The sequence below is a fragment of the Typopeltis vanoorti genome, chromosome 4 (genome assembly GCF_054136105.1).
Source record: "Typopeltis vanoorti isolate ZY-2024b chromosome 4, IOZ_Tvanoo_1.0, whole genome shotgun sequence".
NCBI lineage: Eukaryota > Metazoa > Arthropoda > Arachnida > Uropygi > Thelyphonidae > Typopeltis > Typopeltis vanoorti.
In genome coordinates this window covers 119,450,942-119,478,065 of record NC_143552.1, presented here as the reverse complement: position 1 = coordinate 119,478,065, position 27,124 = coordinate 119,450,942, and the positions used below count along the sequence as shown (strand labels likewise).

Genomic DNA, 27,124 nt, shown 5'->3' with positions numbered 1-27,124 from the left:
TGATGGGTGGGCTCTGTGGGTCCAGTTACAACAACAGAATGTTGCATTGAGTAATGGTTTAGACTTCAACCTTTGTCGTTGATTGTGGAGCTATGCCAGGCTGTATGTTTGGCGTTAAAGTCACCAGCCATGATGATGGAGTCTGTGAAGCCGAGAATGGAGTCCAAGTCAGATACCAGTAATGGAATGCTGGGTGGGTTGTATACTGCATAGATTTTGATACTGCTAGCATTGTTTGTATGGACTACAATGCCTGTTATCTCTAGGTTCTTGGTTTGTGGATTGGTCAGTACATTGTGGCTTAGGTAGTTTTTAATGTATATAGCTGTTCCTCCTCTGCTGCTGGTTCTTGTGTACCGAATTGAAGCAGAATAGAGTTGTGATCGAACGAAAGTTCATTTATTGTTTCCAGCTGATTGGTATCTGAAGGATGACTATGTCAGGTACATTTGAACTTCCAGTTGAGCTGTGATGGGTGGGCTCTGTGGGTCCAGTTACAACAACAGAATGTTGCATTGAGTAATGGTTTAGACTTCAACCTTTGTCGTTGATTATGGAGCTATGCCAGGCTGTATGTTTGGCGTTAAAGTCACCAGCCATGATGATGGAGTCTGTGAAGCCGAGAATGGAGTCCAAGTCAGATACCAGTAATGGAATGCTGGGTGGGTTGTATACTGCATAGATTTTGATACTGCTAGCATTGTTTGTATGGACTACAATGCCTGTTATCTCTAGGTTCTTGGTTTGTGGATTGGTCAGTACATTGTGGCTTAGGTAGTTTTTAATGTATATAGCTGTTCCTCCTCTGCTGCTGGTGAGTCTCTCTGTTTTGTACATAATATAATTCTGTAATTTGGGATTATTAGCTGGCCTGAGATGTGATTCATTTACCAGTATTATGTCTGTGAGAGAACTCTTGTAGTTCTAGGATTTTGTTATCGAGTCCGTTGGCATTCCATGCAGTGATCATGAGAGAGTTAGGATGGAATTTTCTTTTATTCATTATTGAGGGCTGTCAGAATTGAGTGGGTACCTTGTAGGAATCTTTCCGTGGAGGATGGCGAAGGATTCGTCATACTAAATTCTTGTAACATGGTAGCTAGTGAGGCAGTTAGTACTGATGTTAGATTTGAGTTTATATGGTAATGAGATGTAGTAGCCTTTGTTCGTGCTGCCTCAGCATAAGTTTTAGGCATTTGTTTCCTTTCTTGAGTTGTCGAGCTGGAGATAATTTGGACTGGGGGTGTGACTTGCACGGCTGTCTTGAGCATCGCTGAAATGTGTTGGAAGGATAGTTTTTCCTGACCCTCGGTTATTTGGGTGTGTAATGCATCCCTTGTAGTTGGCGGGGGTGAGGTCCTCCACAATTGGCATATTTAGCTGGAGTGGATCTTGGTTTTGTACACACAACAGTCTGGTGGCCCTCGCCACAATTAAACACCTGTAATTTGCCTTGCAAAGTTTTTGGGCATGGCCAAACCTTTGGCACTACCCAGCTGTTGACTTCTTCCTTAGTGGTTCAGTAGAAATTCTGAGGCCACATATCATTGTCAGTTCATAAATCTCTTTCTGTGTCTTATCACACCATCGGTCACGCTGCGAAGCACCACCTTGAGATTCTTCTCACTGGGTAAAGCAAAAGTGTGATATGGAAGACTTGTTATCCATTAATCTTGTCAGCTGTCTGTAGTCAGTGACTGAGGCTGGCTGGATTTTGACTCCTTCATCTTGATTTTTTGCCCAGGAATATGAGATTTTATGTTCCCTAAGAGCTGATGTGACAGTGGTCCATTTGTCCTTGTCCCTTAGTATTACTGATGGAACCTTTTCAGTGTTCCTCAGGACATCTGATGTTGGTATGTCTTCATCCATCTGGTCTTCTATAGTTCTTCTTTTGTTAGAGTGCTCCCATTGAGAGATGTTTTGACAGGGGGATTTTGGTGACAGAGCAGCAATGAGTTCATCTTGTGAGATCTCATTCTCCTCCTCCTCTCCATCCTGATCAGAGTGAATATACTGTTTTATAAATCCTGGCCAGTCAGATTCTAACTTGCCTATTATGAGTTTGAGTACCTCTAGGGACTGCTCCTTATTAAGGATCTGGATCTGTTCTTTGATGTTTTCCATGTCAAATTGGCGATTTCCTGCAGCAGAAATTGGTTAATAGCAGTATAAATAATCCCGCAGGGCCAGGGGCCTGCCAGCAACGTATCCTGTAGACCTAGACGGACTACTAGCAATGTATAATCTCGCAGGGCTTGAAGCCTGCCAGCAAGTGTCCTGTAGACTGAGTTGGTCTACTCACAAAGTCTTGTTACAACCTACTAATTGGGAAAAAGGAGTATCAATATCTCACTTGGCCACAGGTTAGAAACCTACCTCCCTATATCCCACCACTGGTCCTCATTGCGAGTGGGGTCTGCCGGCCATTTGACCTCTTGCACATTTCGTGCAGAGGGGGAGATAGTAGGAATCACACTGTGTTAGCACCAGTGCAATGTGAGATTACCGAGAAACCTTGTATGCTATGTAATCAGGCTCAGTCTAAAATAACACGTCTGTTCTCATCAAAATCGGCATTCAATCATATCAAGAATTATAAGGACTGGCTTAAAGGGGTGAAACAAGAATGCTTTTCATCTTCCCCATTATCTGTAGAGGACAGTGTAGGGATAAGGTGTTACTGAGCTATTATAGCTCTGATCATGACAAGAGGGTAACAGCAATAGCCGAGCCTCAGTTAGAACTTCATTGGCTACAGCATTGCCATCAATTACCCTTCAAGGGTATTGATCACCACATCGCCATCCCCTACCATTAATGAAGTTGATACAGAATTCTTATAGTTCCCACATACAAGTAACAAAAAGGTGTGACATCCTGTTATTAAAATACTCAGGATTATAGCTAGTTGCTAAAAGTTTTTCCAGTCGGTTATAAATTAAATTAAAGATGCAACAAAATTATATTCTTGTTTAATCCTTTGTCCAAGTGTAGGCAAAAAAGTTTACATATGAAGTATATTCATGACTAGGCTACTTGTATATAGAGGCTATACAGCTTTTTCAGTACTTGTACAGTATGATGCAAAAAAAAAAAAAAAAAAAAAAAAAAAAAAAAAAAAAAAACTTAACTACAACGATATATGTTATGGAGTAAATGGGTGTTGAAGTTCAGCACTGTTTTTTTTTTTTTATGACATACCGTATGTCAAGTTAGCCAGTCTTGGCCGTGGAGAGCAGGGTTTTTTCCACCAGTTTATCTGGGATTTTTCACCCCGCAAGCAAGCAAACTGGTCCCGTGAACACACAGGCTACAGTCACGTGATATAGTACGGCAAGGAAGGCAACGGGAAACCACTTTCCTCATAATCATTTCCCTAGTATGGTAGCTTATAGCTACCCCTACCAGCTATATGGCTGAGGGAATAGAATACTGTATGTAAGAAATACATGACTTCTGCATTACTTCAACCTTGGTATCTCTTCTAGGTCTGGCTCTGACTGATAAGACCCCAATAAATGTTGAAACTGGCCTGGGTAGTGGCCCATCCTATAATGCATAGCATTATACACACAAAAGGATGTGTGCTTTGCATTATGGGATACTGTAGCAATTAATGTGAAGTCATTAGCCTCTATATACAAGTTGTGAAGATACTTCATGAACAAACTTTGTTTGTTTACAGTTGGATAAAGGATTAAAAAAGAATATAATTACTTGATATCTTTGATTTATCATACAAGAGTAATTTAATGGAGAGATTACTAACAGTTTTCTTATTTCCACTGGAGTTCTTCAGGGAGACTCTCTGACACCATTTTTTTTTTTTTATTATTATACTTGATTGTGTATTTAGACTTACAGGAAATGGATATCAAATAACTCTTGAAGATTCAGAAGGATAAACCCACATAAGCCGTCTCTGTTTTGCAGATGATGATGATGTACTTATTGACTAACATTTAGACTGTCAAAAATCACTTAGATAATTTTTGTAAAACTGCAGTACTGATTAAGTTGACAGTCAACAGCAGCAAACTGAAGTCCTAAAGAACAAAATAGCAGAAAATATTAGGCTAAATGACTACATTCCCACATCAATAGTCTAACTGACAAAAGTGAAAGGAAACCACTTCAATATAAAAGTCGAACTAATATCTAGAAATCCACTCTCATCACCACAATACCAAAATTCATCTGTACAAAACCACCAGTCAACACCATCTTTACATACAGTGTCCAGACATGGAACATTGTCATACAACAAGCAGTTAATATCATCAATAGCTTTGGGACAACATGCCTTCAAACAATACTAGGATATACATGGCAAGATCCTTAATACTGTCATTCTTGAAGAAAGCAAGTAAAGATCTCTAATAGAAACAATTAAAAAAAAAAGTCAACTGAGATGGTTGGGACTTAGATATTCAATCTTCACCTGTTCAGTACTCTTGCTCTCGACAGGTAAACTAACTGGAAAAAAGTTTTCACAATACATAAGCAAATTTCTTTTTGAAGATGAGACTCATGAACCATTGACATTTACTGTTTGACACAAAACAGAGCAACTTGGCTCACTTTAATCTAATAGACTTTATCTCCATGAGTTTTTGCTATATGATACTTCTGTATATACCAGTGGCCAAAATTGTGGAAATCTTTTGGAAAAAGTGTATTTTTGAGGTTTGATGGCTCATAACACCACTTTTTTTTGGTGTAATACCATAAAATTATATATATATATATATATATATCAATGGAAAGATAATATAATCAAGAATGTAATGCAATAACTTTTATGAAGGATTTTTTATTAGAACAGCAGTTATAAAGAAGAAAAGTGAAACATAGAAAAAATGAGATATACAAAAATTCTCACAATGTGAGTTAATACTTAGTTGGGTAACCTTTAGCATTAATTATGGCCTTAAAACACCTTCTCATGGAGTGAACCAAGTTTTTTAATTCTGCAGCTGTTATAATGTGAAACTAAGATTGAATTATTGCTTATATTAATTGGGTTTTATTGGTGGGTAGCTTCTGACTAACAAGTTTCTTCAGTCGGCTCCATAGATTTTCGATTGGGTTAAGGTCTGGGCTATTCCCAGGCCATTCCAGCAGTGGAATATGATTATCTTGAAACCACTTTTTGCACACAGCAGCAACATGACATGGAGCTGAATCCTGTTGAAATATAAATGCTTCATTATCTTGGATTTGGGCTCAAGTATTTCATTTATGTATTTTTGGGCATTTATATTCCCATTAATCACGCAAATTCTGCCTACACCTTTTAATCTTTTAATGTCATATAACCCCAGATCATAACACTAAATGGGTGTTTCACGGTAGGTGTAATGCAATCAGGATGCAAATCCTTCTCCGATTCTTCTCCTTACGTATTTTATGCCATCACTATCAAACAGGGAGATTTTGGTCTCATCACTCCAAATAATACTGTCCCATTGTTCCGCTGTCCAGTTAACATGGGTTTTAGCCCAGTTTAATCTTTTCTACCTTTGTTTGAGAGATAAAAATAGCTTTTTTCATGGAATTCTAGCATTTAGACCAAATTCCTGCAGTCTGCACCGAACAGTGCTTGCACTCAACTTCACATTGTATTGCGCCATTTCATCTTGTATACACCCAGATGATTTTCTTCTGTCACGTAGGCACAGTCTCTCAATTCTTCTATCATTACTTGCTGTTATGATGATAGAAGAATCACTTTTCCTGCCTTTACCAGTCTGGTTTTGTAGTGACTGAGTCTCCTTATACCTCTTCAAAAATTTACAAATGCCACCTTTGGTTAAGTTTCCACCAATTTTTCTTCTAATTTCTTCATAACTGTAGCCTTGTTCACTTAATAGTATTATTTTACATCACTTTCTGGGTGACCAGTCAACTCTCTGCACCATTTCTTTAATTTTATTACGTTTTACAAGCTCACTAAATGAAAGAACACAAAAAAAAAAAAAAAAAAAAAAAAAAAAAAAAAAAAAAAAAAAAAAAACAATGAACTTGATAGCAATCGCATAACACACTGATAAATGTCCTCCTCTCAGCTCCAATACATGACATCAATAGCTGAATCCTATTGTGACCTTATTGGCTCATTGCCAAAACAAGATGACACCTGATTGGCTCTCTAAACACTCATGCTCATTGGCTATATTCAAATAAAGGAAAGCTACTTCATATCAACCTAAGCAAGTTGTGCTTCTTTTTTCTGGTTATTTGGCTATAACCTTTCATAGAATACAGACAATTGAACAAACTTTGTTGCGTGACATTCTTGATTAAATTATCTTTCCATTGATATATAATTTTCTGGTATTACACCAAAAAATAAAGTGGTGTTATGAACCATCAAACCTCAAAAATACACTTTTTCCAAAAGGTTTCCACAATTTTGGCCACTAGTGTATATTTCCCTATTCATACATGAATAAATGACAGGATTACCATCAGGATATGAGAGAGGTGGGAACAGGGAAGGGCATAAGTTATACCTAGTTATAGCTTAGCAAGGGACCAAAAGGCTCAACTACCAGTTGAGGAGGAGCCAATTTATTACATTTCATTCTGATGAAGTCTGCTTCAAAATCATTGATAACTTTGTTACACTTGTTTTGGGCTGTAGTGTAAGCTGAATGAGAAGCTGAAATATTTTATTTGGGCCATTGAACATATGTGCATTTTTATCATGGACTACAGAGGCACATTTTTTTTTAGAGAATCAAGGCTTAGATAAGGATCAGGGATTTGCAGAGGTGTGGAGAATGAAGACTCATTCCAGTGAGGATTATTTCAGTTATTAATTGTGCATATGTTGCATCAGGAGAGTGAAAACAGTAATCTCACCATAGAAAAGAGGCATATAAACTCTGGAGGTCATATCAATTGCCACAACTGTAGTGTCATAAGCTGAGAGAACAAACCAGGAGGAATTCATACACTTGTATAAGGTTGCAGTCAGAATTGCCAAGAGGAGAGCAGACATCTAATATATTTGGAGGAAGAGTTAGTTAAGAAGAGATCCAGAATGTTAGAAGAATGATGAGGATTGTCTGGTATTCTAGTTGGTATGCTTACTATTTGTGACAGATCATGACTCATAGCAAATGATTCAGTTTCCTTTAAAACTTGTTCGTTGAAGTTGGAGAAGGGGAATCAGTTTGTGTTATGGACATTAAAGTCTCCTACGAAGACAATCTCACAATATGGATAATCAGTTTGTAGATGAAATCAATCTTTAGTGATAAGTAATCAAAAAGGCGATGAAAGACATCTAAATACTTTGAATAAACATTTAAATTTACAAGTACAGTTATGCAGAAGTTTGGTATTGTCCCATGGCTGGTGTTGTCAATTCCATGTTGTGCCAGACAAAGCTTATGAAGTTTGATAAGCTGGATATGGCCCTGATGCTATGAAATACAGGTAACCATCGTATCACGCGGTTTACAAATTGTAGTAACCCTTGTTCAATGCAGTTCTTATACAACGCATTTTCGATAAAAACACGGTCTACAAATTATAAAAATTAGCAGAAGGATTGGACTTGGCAAGAAAGTTGGGAAGTTATTTTACAGATAATAATCCCTCAATGGAGAGCTCCGAAAAATTCACGAGACAATTGGATATTTGTTTAGCTCCGTATTATGAACTTAATAAAAAAATTGCAGCATAGTGGTAAGCAAGGTCTTATTACTGACTTCTTGATAACTAAACCAGTTATCAAGAAGTATGCAATGAGAATTATACAAATGATGTCCAAGAGATTTCGATTGAAGACGACGCCCAGCCACTCATAAATAAAGAACATCTACGAAATGTTCGTTTTGAATACAGTGATGGCGATTAAAATATGCACTTTATTTTATTTTGCCTAAAACATTTATGCATTATGGGCAATGAAGTTTAAGTACAATTTATATTTCTATAAGTTTATGCTATGTATTTTGTTTCATAGTTTATAAGTTTTTTTTAACTTACATGAAATACCTGAATTAAATAAAAATATTTTTTGTTGGATGTCATTGTTGTTTATATAATTGAAAAAAACGATTTCGGAACATAATCCTACTTTTTCTATGTGATCCGAGTCTCGCATAATGCGATTTGTATAATGCACCATTTCTGTGGAACCTAACATCCGGGTTATACCTGTATACTTTAACTGATTATTCTACTAAAATAAGACAAGCTACAGGAATATAGAATTTGATAAACATCAGATACTAGCAACAATAACAACCTGTCTTTTGGAGAATGCAGATTTGGGTTGATGGGTTTGAAGAATTGGGGTGCTTAAGGGTCAAAGCTGTATAACTGAGAGGAGACCTCCACATAGCCTTTCAAGGAATGCGGAGAACCGACCAGGGCTTCTGACCTAATGTCCAATCCTCACACTTCTCATGGTGCACCCTGTTGGGTATCTACTTTGATACTGAATGAACGAGGATGGGATGGCAATTTGGGATTTAGCCGACCAAATTGTATTCTTATTGGTTAAACCAAAATAAAAAATGATGGTACAACATGACAAAATTTCATGCCGGCTGGGGCGTCGCCCGGTTAAACAAGGCCCCCGTTGTTTTCGCCAGGGAACGAGGGCGAACAGCGAAAAGTCAGCTACTGGAACAAATCTGAAAACAAACCCCAACTCAAAATCACCAGAGTTAAAGATCGGTACTATCAATGTAAGAAGCCTGAATGGCAAAGAAATGGAGCTAGCTGAGGAATTAGATAAGTACCAGATCGACATAATAGGGGTGACTGAAACAAAAAAGACCAAAACTGGTGAGATCTTTCTTAGCAATAAATACAAAATGTTATATTCAGGCAATGACAATCAAGGAAAAGAAGGAGTAGCCATAGTATTCAACACAAAATACGAGGCTAATCTTCTTGAATGGCAGTCAGTCTCAAGTAGAGTAATGTAGGCAAATATGAGAATGGGGAACTGGACAATGAGACTTATTTGTGCCTATGGTCCCACAAAAGGTTCTACTAAGGTAGAAGTGGAGGAATTTTTTGACGCTTTAGAAAAAGCAACTGACACAATGAAAAAGGAAAAGTTGGTCCTTGTTGGGGATCTAAATAGCAGAGTAGGAAATGATTGTGAGACATACAAAAATATTTTGGGAAAATTTGGAGAAAAGAGCAAAGCTAATAATAATGGCAAATATCTGTTGGATTTCTGCTCAGGACATGGACTGGTTATTACTAACACCATGTTCCAACATAAAAATGTGCACAAATTCACATGGAGAGAAGAGGCTAGGAATAAGAAAAGTCTCATTGACTATGTTATTGTTGATAGTGATGTTTTCTCCCTGGTGCAGGACACCAGAGTGTACAGAGGATTTGAAATTGGAAGTGATCACTATTTAGTCTTGAGCAGGATAAAATTGAATTTCATATTGAAAAGAATAACATGTAAGAAAGTTTTAAAGCGAATAAAAGTTGAGCAGCTCTCAGATGTGAACTGTAGACTAAAATACACAAAGATTACTGAAAAGAAAATGAAAGAGTTTGAGAACAGGAATCAAACCTTGGAGATTCAGTGGCAAACTCTGAAGAAAACATTGATTGATTCTGCCAGAGAGGCATGTGGTGAGGTTGTGTGCAAGGATAAAAAAATCAGAACTCCCTGGTGGACACAGGAAGTTAAAGAGACAGTGAAGGAAAAGAAGAAAGCATATCAAAAGTTCCTGGCAAATAAGTCAGCTTTTACTCTTACAGAATACAGAGACAAATGTAAGAAAGCTAAACAGTGTGTAAAACTAGCTAAACAAAAGTCATGGGAGGACTTTGGCAAGAATATAGAAAATAAATATCAAGAAGGTGGCAAAATATTCTGGAGGTTGTTGAAGAAGCTTAGGAATGGAGGAAAGAGTGCTGTAAAAGGAGTTAGAGATGATAAAGGTGACATGAAAATGGTAGAAAAAGATATCCTTGAAGTATGGGGTAATTACTTTGAAAAACTGCTAAATGAAACAAGCAGTGATGACAGCACAGTGATAAAAAACACTGTCCAGGCATGCAGTCAGGAATACATCCATACTTGAAGTAGAAAAAGCCATCAAAGGCTTGAAATGTGGAAAGGCAGCAGGAGTAGATGATATTCGACCAGAAATGCTGAAGTATGGTGGTATAAAAGTCTTACAGTGGCTGCACTGCATAGTTCAGATAGCCTGGACAGAGGGACGAATTCCCGATGATTGGAGTAGAGCTCTCATAGTACCCATATATAAAAAGGGAAATAAAACTGAATGTGAGAATTACAGAGGTATTTCCCTACTGAGTGTTCCTGCAAGATCTATGCAAGTATACTTGAGAAACGGTTGAGAAGAATTGTGAAAGAAAAGCTTGGTGAAGAACAAGCTGGATTCAGGCCAAATAGAGGCTGTCAGGATCAGATCTTCACTTTACGACAAATAGTCGAGAAAGCATGGGAATATAACAAAGATCTGTATTTAAGTTTTGTCGATTTGGAAAAGGCATATGACAAGGTGCCAAGAGAGAAGCTATTCAATACGCTGCAGTTATATGGTGTCAATGGGGCATTATATCAAGCAATACTTAGTCTTTATTTGAGTTGTAAGTCAGCAGTTAGAACTGAAGGAAGTACAGGAAGATGGTTTAATGTTAAATCTGGTGTGAGACAAGGATGTACATTATCCCCTCTGTTATTCATTATCTATATGGATTACATTATGAAGGAAAGTGGTATTAAACCTGATATCAAAATTGGAGATGTTAATGTCAGCTCTTTGCTTTATGCGGACAATGTTATACTTCTAAATAAATCCGCTACAAGTCTGCAAGATTCTCTGACTAAATTCAATTGCTGTTGTAATAGATATGGTATGAAGGTCAGTAATAAAAAGACAAAGACAATGAAAATAGGCAGAATCATTGAAAATGTCAATTGTGTTGTGAATGGAGAACCTATGGAACAAGTAAAACATTTCAGCTACTTAGGCACGATTTTTACTGAAGATGGTAAATTAAATATGGAAATAGACAACAGAATCAACAAAGCTGGTATGGTAGGAAGTCAACTGAATAAATTTATATGGAATAAGAGAGAAATTAGCTAAAACACTAAATTAGCTGTACAAGACAGTGTTCAAACCAATTTTAACTTATAGATCTGAGAGCTGGGTTAGAAGTCAAACACTTGACCAAAGACTAGAGACCGCAGATATGAGAGTCCTGAGAAAGATTAGGGGCATGAACAGATGGCATCAATGGCAATATCATATTAAAAAAGAGAATATTAGGAAAGAACTTTATATTGTCAGCATCCAGGAATGCATTAGCAGAGCTAATCTCAGGTGGTATGGTCACCTAAGCAGAATGGGAGAGGAAAGATTAGCAAAATAAGTGTTTTCTGCCAGGTTGGCAGGAAAAAGACCCAAAGGAAGACCAAGATATAGGTAGATACAGTAAAAAGTGCCTTAGAAGACAGCAATATAAGACCTGATAATATTGGAGTCTTGACAGGTAACAGACTGATTTGGAGGAGAATTGTAGATAGGAAGTTAATAATGGTGTAGATTTTTCATGTGGTACTGTAAAAATAATCATAATTTAAAATTCTGAATATTTTTACATATGGTTTATGTTAGTATGTTTATTAGTTTTGGTGTCATAACACGCATTGTCGGCACTTGCGATGTGCCTGTTACTGAAATTATTTTGTCAAAGTGATATGTAAAGCAGTTAAAAATTTATGTACTTACCGGATTTTGAATAGTTGTTACTTTAAACAATTTTATTGTAGTTTAAAATATTAAGTTGTGTTTTGAAGAGACATCCTCGTTACACTAACGTAATCTACATGTCAGCCATTGTATTTAGTTTCTCGCTTACCACTTTCAAGGAGTGCGCATGCTTGCCGAGAAGGTTGATGTGTCATTGACAGCTGACTGAAAGCATTTGTCATCATGGTAACGGAGAAAAAAAAAACAAGAGAGCATTCGGGAAGAAATAAGAACACAGGCCAGCAGACATTTAGATTCGGAAGAAGAGTTTTTTTTTTTTTATGTGACAGTCGGAAGAAAATTAATAGTATATTACGAAAAAGGAATCATGGAACTATGAAGTTCAAAGTGGAATAAGTATTGATAAATAAAAGAAAATATTGCTATAGAGGTTTTAAAAGGAATATTCGAGGAAACGCAGATTCCGAAAAGGGAATCGTAGAACTGTGAATTTTTTAAGTGGAAGAGTTAAGACTGTCAATAAGCATTAGTAAATAAAAGAAGAAATTGCTATTTATGTTCTAAAGGAATGTTCGTGAAAACTCTGATTAGGAAGTTTCATCTGTCTTAAGGACACCGGATCTAACTATCATTTCTACTAAAAAGAGACAGAATTGAGTTAGAAAGAATTAATGTGTGCTACATGAGTGACGAGAAAGGATCTTGTGAAAATGAAGAATAAAGTCATATGTCTTCGGAAAAGGGCCTTGACAGAGAAAGAAACTCGCTATGAACATTTTGTCATTGTGAAAACAAAGTGGTTAGTCTAGTCTTAAGTGTAAATTTATTTTTAAAAGGCCTTGGCTCCAATTAATTCTGTAATTAGTTATAGTTATGTAAAGTTGTTTGAAGTGTATATATATTGTTTGTGTTTTATTAAATGTGTTTATTTTGTATTTTTATCTTGAGTCAGTGATTATTTGGATTCTGAAAGAAATAGTAAAAAAGGTCATTGCACCAATCGGAGTGAACCCTTGTGCAATAAATAAATATAATAAAAGCACTCAGAAATTAAAAATAATTGTTAGAAATAAATAAAAATCCTATATATAAACAATGGCGCAGCTGGTAGGATTAATACAATGGATAATATTAAATAAAAAAAATCTCTCATATTAACAGTACTATCATAGTTTCACTTAATATGCTCTGATGAAATAAGTCCACAGAACTCCTATTCCTGAATTTGTGGCTAAGATTTTGAAGGAATTCCAACTCACCACTACCTTCAAACCTCTCAACCAAATCTGCAATTACCTTCTCAAAGATAAACTTTCACCATTGCTGCATCCTTGTGTTTAGCAAGTTCCACGTTCCTGCAATACAACTTGTGTCTTATTTTGGTCAAATGGGAAGATCACTTAAAAATTATTCCCCAGCATCAGAGACATATCCAGCTTATCAAACCTGATAAATCTGGTCTGGCTCAACATGGAACTGAATACTAGCCATAGGACCCAATGGGATAAAACTTCAACATAATAGTACTTGTAAATTTATATTCAAAGAAAGTGTTGAAGCCTTACTTCATTGGCCTAACTTAAACCACAATCAGGGTTCCAGAAATACAACTTTAATCTACTAGCCACAAAAAAAAAAAAAATTTTACTCATCCAAAGTATCAGTCTACTTTCATAAAGAAAGAAAAATGTCTAAAAGTTATCAATTGTTATGTTTTAATAATGACAGCTGGTTGAGAGAAGAAGATATGGCAAGTTGAATTTTTAATGACTGTTATTTGTAGTTTTTCATACAGAAAGAAAACTAAAGTTCTGAACCTTATAAAAAGATGGAAGAAAGAGAAGATAGATGACTTGTTTACATTATGACTTTTAGAGAAAACCAGCAACTAAAATAGAAGTGTTCTGTGATTTTTAAAAGGGAACAATGTAGTATTTGAATTAAGGATTTCAGATCCAGAAGTTTCATTTCACGAGAGTTGAAAATAAAACTTCTTTAATAATTGTGTTAATGATGGGAATGGTTATTATTATGAAAGTGATTATGAAGAGAGAACGATTCTGTGTTTATCTGATTCGGACCAATCAAGCATGTGTAGAGATGTCTGCGTTAGTAAAGAACTAGATAAGAATAGAGATTAGCAAGTTGTCGAACTGTGTCATGTAGATCACGGACAAGAGTATACAAAAGAGCATGCAGGTAACTTATTATGTCTGTAAGCGAATGTTAGAAGTATCAGAAGCAAAGAGTACAGTTTGTTGCATTGGTTAATACATTGGGACCTGATATTGTTGCCATTAGTGAGACCTGGCTATCAAGAACATACCAACTGGTATTGAGTACAATGGGTACAGTATTTTTAAGAAGATACACAGGATAGGAGAGCAGGGGATGTGCTGGTAATGATATCGGGTGACTTGAATCCAGTTAGAATTGAGACCTATGACTGCAATTATAGTAATAACAGTTTTTCATGTAGCAGTGAGTTTGAAGCCATCTGGTGTGAGGTGGAGTCTAACAAGATTAAATACACAGTGGAATATTGGTAGTCTTTCTAATGATGAAGATAACACTTTGTTTTGATATCACTAAAGTTATTTATAGTGCTAAGTATCCTAAACTGAATATTCCACCTTCAGAACTGAAAGCTTTGTGGCTGCTAAAACACAGCACCAACATTTCACCCCAAAAGCTGACAAAACATCACTCCTTTTTGGACTCTAACCCTTACAATCAAAACATTTATTTGCTTCTTCATGATCAAAATATATATTCTGTGATTACTAAGATTCTATAAAAAGCCTGTTCAACAAACTAAACAAGTTTATTGGTAAGACCATGTCCACTGATCAAGCAATTACAGAAAAACTCAGAACATACCATGCAAGGTCTTCTAAAATCTATGATACAACTAAACTACATAAAAATAATTATCATTTTAGACCATAAGCAGTCCTGCCTATAAAATTTCCAAATTTTTGTCTACCCTTTTCTAATTGGTTGCTCTGTTTCTTCAATTAAAAAAAAAAAAAATCAATGCATTTCTCTCAAAAATAAGACACAAGACTCAAATCCTGAGATGCTATGGCCAGTTTCAACATTATATCCCTTTTCAAAAATATTCCTAATACTGAGACATTACGATCTTTATCCCAAGAATTTTCATCTGAGATTACAGGCTTATTCAAATTTTCAATCACTTCTATATATTTCACCTAGAAAGACAAAGTTTACAAAGAGCTCACTTATATCACCAAAGTTAGCTAATTTTTATTTTGAATATCTTGATTTTGAAGAAAAAAAAATCTTATGTCTCTACTCTTCATTTTTGGCAAAATTATGAAGACAACTATCATGTTAAGAATAATGTATTTCCCAAAGTTTCACACCTGATATTAAGGTCATCTGGAGTATATACACAAGCTACATTTTAATTCAAACAGTATGCCAAAATGACACTGATTTGATCAACGTTATTCTACTGGCCTGACCTTTAGTGGGGGGGGGGGAGGGACTACATCAAAACTATACGCTATTTTTACATGGTCAGAGAACAAATTCGTATAATCTTTTAATACACCTATAGTGGTAGTCCAATTAATAATTTAACACAAGTGTTTGTTATATTAAAGCTATGAATCTAGAGTAATACAGTCCTAATAATAATTTATAGTGACCTCTTAAAACACAAGGTTATGTGGATAGAATATGTGCCATCCATATACCCTCTCCAAAAACAAACTTTCACCACCATTGCTGCTACCTGGTGTTTACCAAGTTCCATGTTCCTGCAGTTTGTCTTAATTTTGATTGAACATGAAGATTAGTTTAAAATCATATTTCAGAACAGCTTATAAAACCTCTTTAAAAAAAAAAAACAGCTTATATTACACACTCAGCTTATAAAACCTCTAAATCTGGTATGACTTAATACAGAACTTACAACACCACTAGCCACGGGACCCAATGGATAATATCCCTGGTATGGTTAACAACTATACTTGTAAATTTGAACATTTGTTCAAAGAAAGTATCGAAACTTACTTCACTGCCCTAAATCACAGCAGGGTGTTTTTAACTTCTGAAAATTCTGGTTTTTCATCCCACTTACAGGCAAATCAGCTATGAGAACATGTAAATTACAAGCAAAAAATACTATTGTTGTTGGTGGTGGATGACAAATGGCATTGTGTGTAATTGAAGAATTAAATAGCGTAGATGTTGAGCTATATGTCCATAAAGTGTCCTCCCGTGTCCTTGGAGGTGTCACATAATAATAATGATTACCTTTCTGTTTCAAAAGTTTGGGAAACTATTATCCTGAATCGTATTAACTAAATTTAATTTTTTTAATTAATACATACATATATATATATATATATATACATATACATACATACATATATATATATATATATATATATATATATATATTCCCCAAATGTATTATATAATTTTTTTTTTTGAAGTTTATTTTGCACTTGGTTAGACTATAATAAATTTAGTTTAATCCTTTATCCAAGTGTTAGCAAACAAAGTTTGCACCTGAAAATATCTTCAGAACTGAGGCAAGGTGGTGCAACTGTTGGCAACGCGCAGCAAAGGTGGACGAAGCTCTCATCACTCTTAGTATCTCCCATAATGCAAAGCACATCTTCTTGCAGACATGTATAATACTATGCATTAAGGGAAGAGCAACTACCTACACCAGTTTCGACCTTTACTGAGGTCTCATCAGTGGGAGGCAGACCCAGAGGTGGTGACACTAAGGTAGAAGCACTGGAGAGGTCATATTTACCTATATGAGTTGCCAACCGGTGTACCACCTTATTATTAAATTACTCTGAATTTAGAGAAAGATGTTGGAAGTTTATTTTGCACTTGGTTAAACTATAATAAATTTAGTTTAATCCTTTATCCAAGTGATAAAGATCCTGAAGATATTTTCAGGTGTAAACTTTGTTTGCTCACACTTGGATAAAGGATTAAACCAAATTTATTATAGTCTAAACAAGTGCAAAATAAACTTCCAACATCTTTCTCTAAATCCAGAATAATTTAATAATAAGGTGGTACACCAGTTGGCAACTCATACAGGTAAATATGCCCTCTCCAGTGCTTCTGCCTTAGCGTCACCACCTCTGGGTCTGCCTCCCACTGACGAGACCTCAATAAAGGTCGAAACCAGTCTGGGTAGTGGCCCTTCTCTTAATGCATAGCATTATACATGTTTGCAAGGAGATGTGCTTTGCATTATGGGAGATACCAAGACAATGAGAGCTTCGTCCACCTTTGGTACGAGTTGCACCACCTTGCCTCAGTCGTGAAGATATTTTCAGGCGCAAACTTTGTTTGCTCACACTTGGATAAAGGATTAAACTAAATTTATTATAATAGTCTTATAGTAGTTGCAAACATTTCTTATCCATTTCTAACCAAATTTCTATTATTGTTCTTCAAACCATAATGGTGATATTTTGTGATTAATAAAGAATCATTTCAGAGTGGCATATGTGTGTTGTATAAAAACATTTAAAAGAGACAGTAATATATTAGTGTTTTTTTTTATAACACTCATGTCATTTGTCAATAAAACAAGACTGACCAATATATGCAACACATTTGCAAAATACTGTGAATTAAACATTAGCATATCTGGTAATAATAAAAAGAAATAAGAAATGTACCATACAGATAATGAAAATAAAGATAACTTTACCTGTATGAAGACGGGTATGTTGCTGAACATGAGAAAGTTGTTTAAAACGGCGATCACAATAGGAGCATTTATATGGCTTTTCTCCAGTATGGATACGGATGTGTTGAGTCAACTGGTGGGTAGATGAGAAAGACTTGAGACACTGCTGGCATTGATGAGGCTTGATTTCTCCACGATGAGCCTCACGAGCATGATACTGCATCGCCGACTTATGCATGAAAATCTGTCAGTGGTAAAATATCATTCTAAATTAAATATTCCTTTTGGTTTCAACATTTACATGATTTTCTGGGTTAATTACCTATAATATTTTTTTTTTTTTTTACAAAAAAAGCACAATATTTGACTTTTTATACTTATTTTCAAAATCTAGTTAAAAGATTACAGTGAAATCTCAGTGCAACATTTTATGTGACTCTCACCCTCAACAGGTTAACAGCCTTTGATAGGTAAGATTCTCATAATTAAAACACATGTATATTAATTCTATGGATGGATAGGTTAAGGATTAAATAATCTGAGAACTCTTCTCTAGAGATCAAACGAAATTTCTTTCAAACCACTTCAGGATCAAATAAACACAGTGGTGGTATCACATCAGATATAAAGCTCTTCCACTACCTAAAAACATTTACCAATATCCATGTCTATACTGGGATTCAAAACACACAAAGCCTGTTGGCTGACAGCAGTGACATATTCTGCTTGGCTACAGAGGCTGACAAAGTTGGTGGGACAAGCACTTGTTTACTTTAATGAAAGTAGTAACAAGCTAAGAAAAGTTGGGAGGTAGCTATCATTTGCTCCCAAAAACTTTTTTTTTTATTTATAACATATAACAAAGTCAAATTTCAGCAAAATCTCACTAAGATTGTTATTACATCCAGCCAACCAGCCAGGCAACTTTTGCTCCCATTCACTGGTGATGTATAGACAGGTAAAAATTCATGAAATGTTAATGCAATTAATAAAATGTCATTATCAGAGAATTTACTCAAATGCTAATATTTAAAAGAAATGAAGCCAACAATAACTTGAATGAATTATTTACTAAATGAATTCTGAGAAACACTTCTTGAAAGTTTTATAGAATATATATTTAAAAGAACTACTGCCTGGGGGGGGGGGGGGGGGAGGCACGAATTAATTAGTTTACCAATGGATTCCACCACTTTCATTCCACAGCAAATTTCTGACCAGCCTTGCCCACCTCTGAATGCAAGACATTGGGGGTGCTGTTACCATCCCCAGAGCATGTGATAGTCTATCATGGAGGCCTCCTTATGAGACTACCATCTTGTGGTCCGCCTTTTATAATTTTGTGCTGATTTCCTCTCTGGTCATTCACTGCATGCCATGGTGGATGGTTTCTTTCTTTGGATTTCTCTACCACTACCCAGGAACCCTGCATTTCCATCCACCCTCTTCCTTCTATACATTAATGATCACCTCTCATTTACCTTGGGCTCTGTCCACAATTTATAGTTTTGCTGATGACTGTACACTCCATTCCTCTTCTTCATTCAACATACCTTGTGTGGTCAGTGATTCAAGCTTTTAGATCTTACATGACTATGTTTTGGATACCAATTGTCTTTACCATTCTCCAGTGGGGCAAGGATAATCTAATAAACTTCAATGCTACTAAAATATTCTCTCTTGTTTCTGAATGAGGGAATCCCACTTTGCTCTCCCTTGCTTTTGATAATATTTGATAAAGATTGCATTTCTCTTCTTGGGCTGATTTGCACCTCAGGCCTTTTCCTGATACAGGCATCACATACATGCCCCCCCCCCTTAGTCTCCAGTGAATTTGGTATTCTGTTCCATTCAGGACACTATTTCTTGCATGTACACCTTCTAACACTATACAAATCCCAAATCTTAAGAATCTTGGAATGCTGTTTTCACATTTAGGGATTGCAAATCAGAAACTTCCCTGGTAGTGAAGTTGGCTTAATCAATAACCCCCCCCCCTCTCTTAGACTCCCTCTGGTCACTTTCTTGTATGTGCTGTTTCTGCATTCTCTTCTCTATAAATAGTTTCACTATCAAAAAAAGTAATTACCTTTCTTCCAATTTTCTCTAAACATGCAAATATAGAAGTGGCTGTCAGTCAACATTCATACTACACAGCTGAACCTTATCAAGCTTCTCACATTCTCCTTTTGCATTCTATCTGCCTCTTTTCTTTGGAGCATCCTTTAACTATATCTGTTGGGTTTTAGGTCTTATGACATCCAGTGTCTGACGGTGATCTTAAAAAATAAGTAAAATTACAACTTTTATTTATTACAGAGGTAGCAGGGTTTTTTCTCCCTGAAATTTGGGTTTTTATCCCATGTACAGACAAATCAGCCATCAAAACACTTAATTTGTTTGAATTTACAAACAAAAAATATTGTTGGTGGTGGTAGTGATGGGTTATAGATGACAGCTGGGTGTAGAAGTAAGTAGTAGTAGTAGTGAAGATAGCGAGATATGTGTAGCGGGTGGAGTACAGTGCCCACCCACGATGAGTCCTTGGACTCCGAGGTGTTACATAATAATAATAATATTTACATAGCATTTGATACGTATGTTTTATGCAGTATTTTTATATAACAAATATATGCATAAATTTATTTCCTTGAAAATGTGTTTCTTTATTTAATTCTTAATATTTTATATGTAGTTTTAGCTATGTAATACTAAACATGATATTTATGACAACAGTATTATTACTATTACATTTACTGTTATATTTAATATATATTTTAATATAGATATCTTTTAATCTACTAATTTTGTTATCATGCACTGATATACAAACTAACCAGGAAAAAAGCAGTAAAGTGATATCTAATACTGAACTTAAATTGTAATAGTTGCATATGCTGCTGCCACCAAGCATTTGGCAGCATTGTTATAGCTCACCAAAGTTTTGTCACTTTTTTTTTTATTTCTTTTCATATCTAGATATAGGACATTCAAGGGACTGATAAAAAGTACATTAATTTAAAAGGCACACTAATTTGAAACGTTAAAAATTACAAACCTACCTTAAATATTGCATAGAACAACAATACACCTTAAACTCGCTCTGAGTTTGTTTTTTTTTCCCTCATTGATCCACTTAAAATTCAACTCGTGGTTCTCTTTCTTCTAGCTCTACATCCATGTATGGATGCATAAATCTGGATACAAAAGTACTGTAATGAGATTAATCTGATCACAATACCTTTCTATCAAGAGAAACTATAAGTAGATGGTTTGCTGAACCTTACATCTCATATTTTCCAATACAGCTGGAGTCAATATGGATTGACCACAGCATAAGTTGAATGTATCAGTCAAGTGTATAATGAATTAAGACAATTCAATCTCAAAGTCTCCATAAAGTTCTATGGTCCCACTTCTGTAATATCTTGTTTCTGTACAGTTATTCTTAACAAAAACTATCACATATGTACCATCTTCAAACTTGGCAATTTCCAGGTGCTGTTGTCTGGCTAACTGCATGGTTACCATATCTGCCTCTCCAGCCAACAGACTGTGGATCTGACACAGAGACATAGATTTTTTTTTTTTTTTTTTAAATATTTTTAAATGGTAGATGATTGTCATCATCCACTGTGAGACTATCACCCTTCTTATAAAAGTGGCTTGGAAAAAAATCCATGTTTGGTGTCTAAAGCAGGGTTTTTTAATTATTTAGCTCTCGACTTACCTACAGTACTAATTCTAACACACTACAGATTTATAGCCCTTCATGAGTGTAAGTCACATAAAAAAAAAGTTCTTTTGCCTGAAATTAGGAATAACAAGTCCTTAAAATAAAAAAAGTATTAGTATGATTTTCCTGACCTCCATGGAGTCACAAGACTCATCATTGGAAGTCAACACAAAGTCTCTCATACCACTCCTTAAACTCATCAACTGCACATTCACCAACCTCTAAGGTATAAACATTTTTTTTGCATAAAGAGTAATAGGAGCATTCCATGCTCCTATTACTCTTTATGCAAAAAAAAAACTTACTTCTTACTCTTTTACTCACCATTCCCTTCTGCAATTTCCAGGGATGGCCCCTTGTCCTTGCTCCTTCCCCCTCATTCTACCATATGAAAAATTGCCTCAGTAATACACCATAATAACCCTTCAACATAAATGTCTTGATCGTATCCTTTGTCTTCTATCTACCAAACTCTGCAGTCTGCATGCCCTCAGTATCCTCATAATCAACAGTGTACAGTCCTGATATCATTTTTGTTATCAGTCTCTGCACCCTCTACAAGGTAACTTCATCCCCTTCAAATCCTAGTGACTAGATCTGAGCACAGAAATCCAGATGTGGTCTGATCAAAGACTTTTCCAGCTTATTCAAATCCTCTTGAAGAGCCAAAACATCAGCACTATTACTAATAACCCTCCCAAGCTTCACATCATCTGCAGACAATTCCCTATAGTCCTTTGACAATATCATTGACATAAAGATTGAACAATAATGGTCCCAGTACTGAACTCTGCAGAACTACACTTGTAACTTTCCTACTCTCTGATGCTGTCCCCCCACACACATAACTCGCTGATACCTATATATATCACACCTTCATTCAATCTGTAAATGGGGTGTTTTTTATATCGGTTGTAATTTTCGAAAGGTTGTCACTTTTATGGTAACAGTAACTTACATAATATCTAGTCACACATTTTTCAGTTCACACTACCAACAGTTGCATATACCATGCATGATGGTATAGGAAGTAGTAAACATATTATTACTATTATTTTGGTAACCTCCATAGAGTCAACAGACTCATCCATGATGAGTCTGTTGACTCAACCAATAACATGTCTATCATGAAATTATATTCATACTATCAATTATTTTAGATGTGTTTCACAAAATTAAGTGCCTATTAGCTTTATTTAGTCCATCTGTAAAGAAAAAAAACATAATTTACAATTATGAATCTTTTTTACATAACTATATTTATATAACTCCACTGGAGTAATGGATTTTACTGAAATCTGATATTTCGGACCTCTATTAAAATTTGTCAAGTCACTTAATTTTAATTTTTGGACCTTTTTAGTGGTGAAATTAGGCAACACAATTCAAAATATGTAACTATATGTTACAAATGACAATAAATAAAAAAGCCAGTAGATAAGCTCAGAACATTCTAGGTTGAACAGTGTCATAGCAAACGCTATGACACCTTTATACTATATCATGTTGCCATAATATAATGTTTTCAAAATGCATTTTTATTTTATGGCATATGCAAGATCATTTCCATTTGTATTCTAAAAGCATTAACTTTGCTATAAGTTACCCTAAGTGTTCTACTACAAAACCCTTCTAGAAAGTGCTGAGATTATTGTATAATAAGAGAGTTAACACTTTAACTCTTTCATAATGTCCAGATCTCCAGTTCAAGAAGAGATATCTGACCTTGCCTGGAGATCTTGACATTATAAAAGATAAAGAGAGGTGAAATAAAAATTTTGCTTGCATGAAAGGAGATAAGAAACATGATCATTAAGCAGCAATCATTACACAATAATTTTGTATTTGTAATTCACTTCTTTATTGGTAAAACTGACATCAACTACATAAAATTGTCATACAAACTAACAGTAATCAATGATACAGCAAATTGAGTAGTATGAACATCCTCTCTCAACAGAATTTTACAATAATCAAAGTACTCTGTAAATGGGAGATGATGTGTTCAGGAAAAATAAGGGAGAGGTTATTTGGCAATACATCAGCTTTATGTACAATGCCACTCTAAAGTTAAATCTCATAAAATAAAGTCTCGTGGCATTCTGTTTCTGCCTAATGCCTTTTCAATTATCATCAGTCATTTTCCATCCACTGCTGGATAAAGGCATCCCTCAAAGTATTCCATTCAATTCTATCTTGAGCTTTTCTATACCACTGAATCCTAACCATCTCTTTAATCTCATCCTCCAACTGTCTTCTTAGGCTTCCTATTTCTCTCTTTCTAACTTTAAGATACAAATTCTGATATCACCTTTGTTCATTTTTAAGTGTTACTTCTTGCAATATGACCTGCCATTTGGATCTTTTAATGGCTGTTATAAAGTCTCTCACCCAAATATTGCACTTTTTATCTCAAATGATAATAGCAAGTAATGATCTTTTCATTTTCCTCTGGGTAATCCTCAACTTGTGGTCAATGTTATAATCAAAGTCCATATTTCATGACTAGAAGTATACAACTTGAATATTTTTCTTTTAAGGTAGATTGGGATGATTCGAGTGCTTCATGGTGTTTTGACAAGTCTATCCAACCAAGTTTAATTCTATGTATAATTTCTTCTTTACAGTGTCCCTCTACTGATTTTTTGTACTAGGTAAACATAGGAGGTTAAAATACCAATTTCCTGGTGTTCCATTTGTATCGGCTTTTTGGTGATGTACTTATTATACATTATTGTTGTTGTTTTGTCTTTATATTTATGCCTCCTCAAATAGGTATTTTTATTTTCATGGGCACCAAACTAATCTTCCTTACAAAAATTATAATTTTTAATTTGTTCTAATAGTAGAAATGTACAATTAACATTTCTCACAATAGCATAAAAAAATTTTTTTTTTAAATTGAATCCTAACAAAGTATGCAAATTTTCAAATAATTCATGTCTCTCATATTACAATTCCAGAAACTGAAGAGTCTCATTAGACTGTTTTTTTTTTTTTTTCTAGTCACATTTAAGTTATCAATATGAATATGCAATATTCAAATAAAATCCCTGAAGAATTTCAGTTTTGAATTATTTAAATAATAATGAAATGCTTGTAAAAGACCTCTTAAAAATAAATAAAAATAAATAATACTTTTTTTTTTAATTTTGCTCCTTTCACTTTTAAAATTAGAACTTATACATTTGTAAGAGAATTTATATATTAATTTTCTTTACAACTATATTAAACAATACATTTTAAATAAAAAGATAACTTATATATAACTGAATGTATATTTTAATAGTGTGTGTGGACGTGTTTGATCGACAACTCCACAATAAAATATATATAACTGCTGTGTTATTTGGTGTAGTATCAGTAAAGAGTTATTTTTGCTGATTTTTTTGAACAATTATGGTATATTATCCTGAAAAAACCTCAAGAAACATATAATGTAATTTGTCCGAGACGAATGGGATTTTGATCACGGATGGTAACATATCACTGACCAAATACTATGAACCGTTGGATGTTGTGGGTTATTACGCGAAGTGATGCTGTAATACTTGCTTAAGATAATGTCATTCGATCTCAATAAGAATTATGCAGCTTAGTAGGAAAGTATGAAACATCACACAATGTAAGTGTGTAATCAGAAAATTTGACCTCGGAAATACTGGAAACGCATAGATGCAATTACATCCCGAAACAGAGGACCAATCAGGGTTGGGGTACATCAGGTAGATGGTATCATCTCAACAAGAACAACGAATAAAACATAAGGTAGTTCATTCTGGCGGGTAATACAAAATTTACATTATCCAATTGCCAAATGTCAGTCTTCTAATTTGTATTCTCTGCTGTAACGCTCCTATAAACGAGGCATAAAAAGAAGAAGAAAAAAATTCTAGACACGTGTATAGCCTTCATAAACTTACAAGCCTCACCAATGTTTATTAACATATATCACTAATACTACTTTCCCCTTTTCAACAGCCAAGCTACACCCGTCAGTTAATTTCTCTTTGTGTAATAAATAAAATCGGAGTGATGTGCAGTGTATATGTTTTCCAAATATACAGGAACATAATTACTTTTCAATATATATATATATATGCTGAATCGAGGCTTCCCTAAGAAATTTATAGTCTATATCTGTGGTGGAGATAAAAAAATATAAATCCTGAAATTAATATTTATGTTCACGTGAAATGGTTGCTATCAAAAGCATGTGCTTTAAGAGGAAGCGGCTCATATATTTTATTCTATATTTTAATTATAAAACACATCATGTTATGCAATTTTTTAACAGGAGGGACAAACGTTTTGATTTTTATATATACATCATTAAAAATAAGTCTATATCAGAATTACATGTACATCGTAAGGTGTAACATTTAAATACATTGCAAATATCTATGATTATTTCTTTGCCTTCACACCTAAACAACAACAAAAAAAAAAAAAAAAGAACAAAAACAAAACACATACCTTATTCTTCTTCTTCCCGTTTTTCTTAACCCTGGTAGTAGCAACATTTCCACCTTTCCGTTTTGAATTTTCGCTTGCATTTCTCAGACGAGCCATTCTCTAAGTGAAAACCTCTAAGCGAAAAGTTATAGCCTATGTATTTTATTATTCATAAAAAATACTTATCCCACACGAAGTGAGGATAGCGAATTCGCGCAATTAATACAAACAAAAAAAAATTCAATTATTGGACTAAGAGTAAGGTTCGAGAGTAATAGCACGACACGCGTACACCGAACTATTTCTTAATTCAAGACAGCTAGTGTATTTCATCGGACGCCAGGTTCAGCCCAAGATGCGCTGCTGGATTTCGATCATTATATGAGTCGACAGGACTACCGTTCTTCTTACCAAAGCTAGTTACGATGCTACGTTTGATTAAAAAAGAAAAGTGATTTTTATCAGACTGTAAAGCGCTACACCGTAGTTTATTGCAATGCTGAAGTTGATTTGGGTGTGACGCTGTATACTATTATACTGTTCGTTATCGGTATACAGTATTTCTAGGATACTAGTAGGGCAGGTAAAAAAATATTTTCCTCTGCTACACTCTATTATACGCATAGTAGCTTGGCCCAATAACAATTTTCTCTGAAGTAAGTACAGCTGAGGATTTAGTAAATGCTAAGCATCCGATTTAGTTCATTAAATGGCTGTTATGCCTGAACCATCTTCCTTATCCAGTAACCAATCAGGTTTTAATATTCAAGAACTTGTCAGCAGAATATTCAGAATTTAAGGATGCAATATAATGCTTGAATGTGATCCAGGTTTTTATATTTGTTTTAATGATGAATGGTGGAGAAAGCTTGCATGATGTGTTGGACAAGTTCTAACATTTTGTAGAACAGGGATTTTTCGCTGAAAAGATTGATAAATCCATTAATATATCTCTAACCTTCCAAAACTGTTAATGTTATGGCATGTAATTAAGCCTCGTGAAAACTAGATTGCGTCATTTGACATGATATAGAAAATAAGCACAGAGACTGTCTCTGTGCTTATTTTCTATATAATGGGTTTCTTTGATATGCCTTTTTAGTATCTTCTCATTTTCCTCTCCCCATACTTCCAAAATTCTGCCTTTCCCAATTGTAATGTGTTCTGACGTTACTGATTTCAAATGTTCCCTATCTCTAAATGTGGTTGATCTTGCCTCTAATAATGCATGTCATGTAAATGGTTCAAGTGTCTTCCAAACTTATCCCACTCTTCAGTATGAGTTAGAAACCATACAGCTGACCAAAGACTAAAGCCACTTACAGTTCTAAGGGATGTTAGCTAATGGAAATGGTATCAATGACATGAATAATATAAACAATGGGGATATCAGAAAGTAACTTAGCTTTATTAATATTCAAGTATATGCAATGGTAGTCCTTTAAACAGAATTGGCAGTGACATTAGCAGAACAGGTATTGAATGCTAAAA

At 34.9% G+C, this 27,124-nt stretch overlaps 1 protein-coding gene across 1 annotated transcript in view; it reads right to left on the bottom strand.

Moving 5' to 3' along the window:
* Window positions 1-25,790, bottom strand: part of LOC150107642 (zinc finger and BTB domain-containing protein 40-like) — a 247,421-nt gene extending 221,631 nt beyond the window's left edge. Inside the window, exons 1-2 of the mRNA XM_090392150.1 lie at window positions 25,655-25,790; window positions 17,464-17,686 (exon numbers count right to left, since the gene is read on the bottom strand). Of these exons, the coding sequence (XP_090248276.1) occupies window positions 17,464-17,686; window positions 25,655-25,750 (319 nt within the window). The 5' untranslated portion in view covers window positions 25,751-25,790. The remainder of the gene's footprint in view (window positions 1-17,463; window positions 17,687-25,654) is intronic.
* Window positions 25,791-27,124: the final 1,334 nt, after the last annotated feature.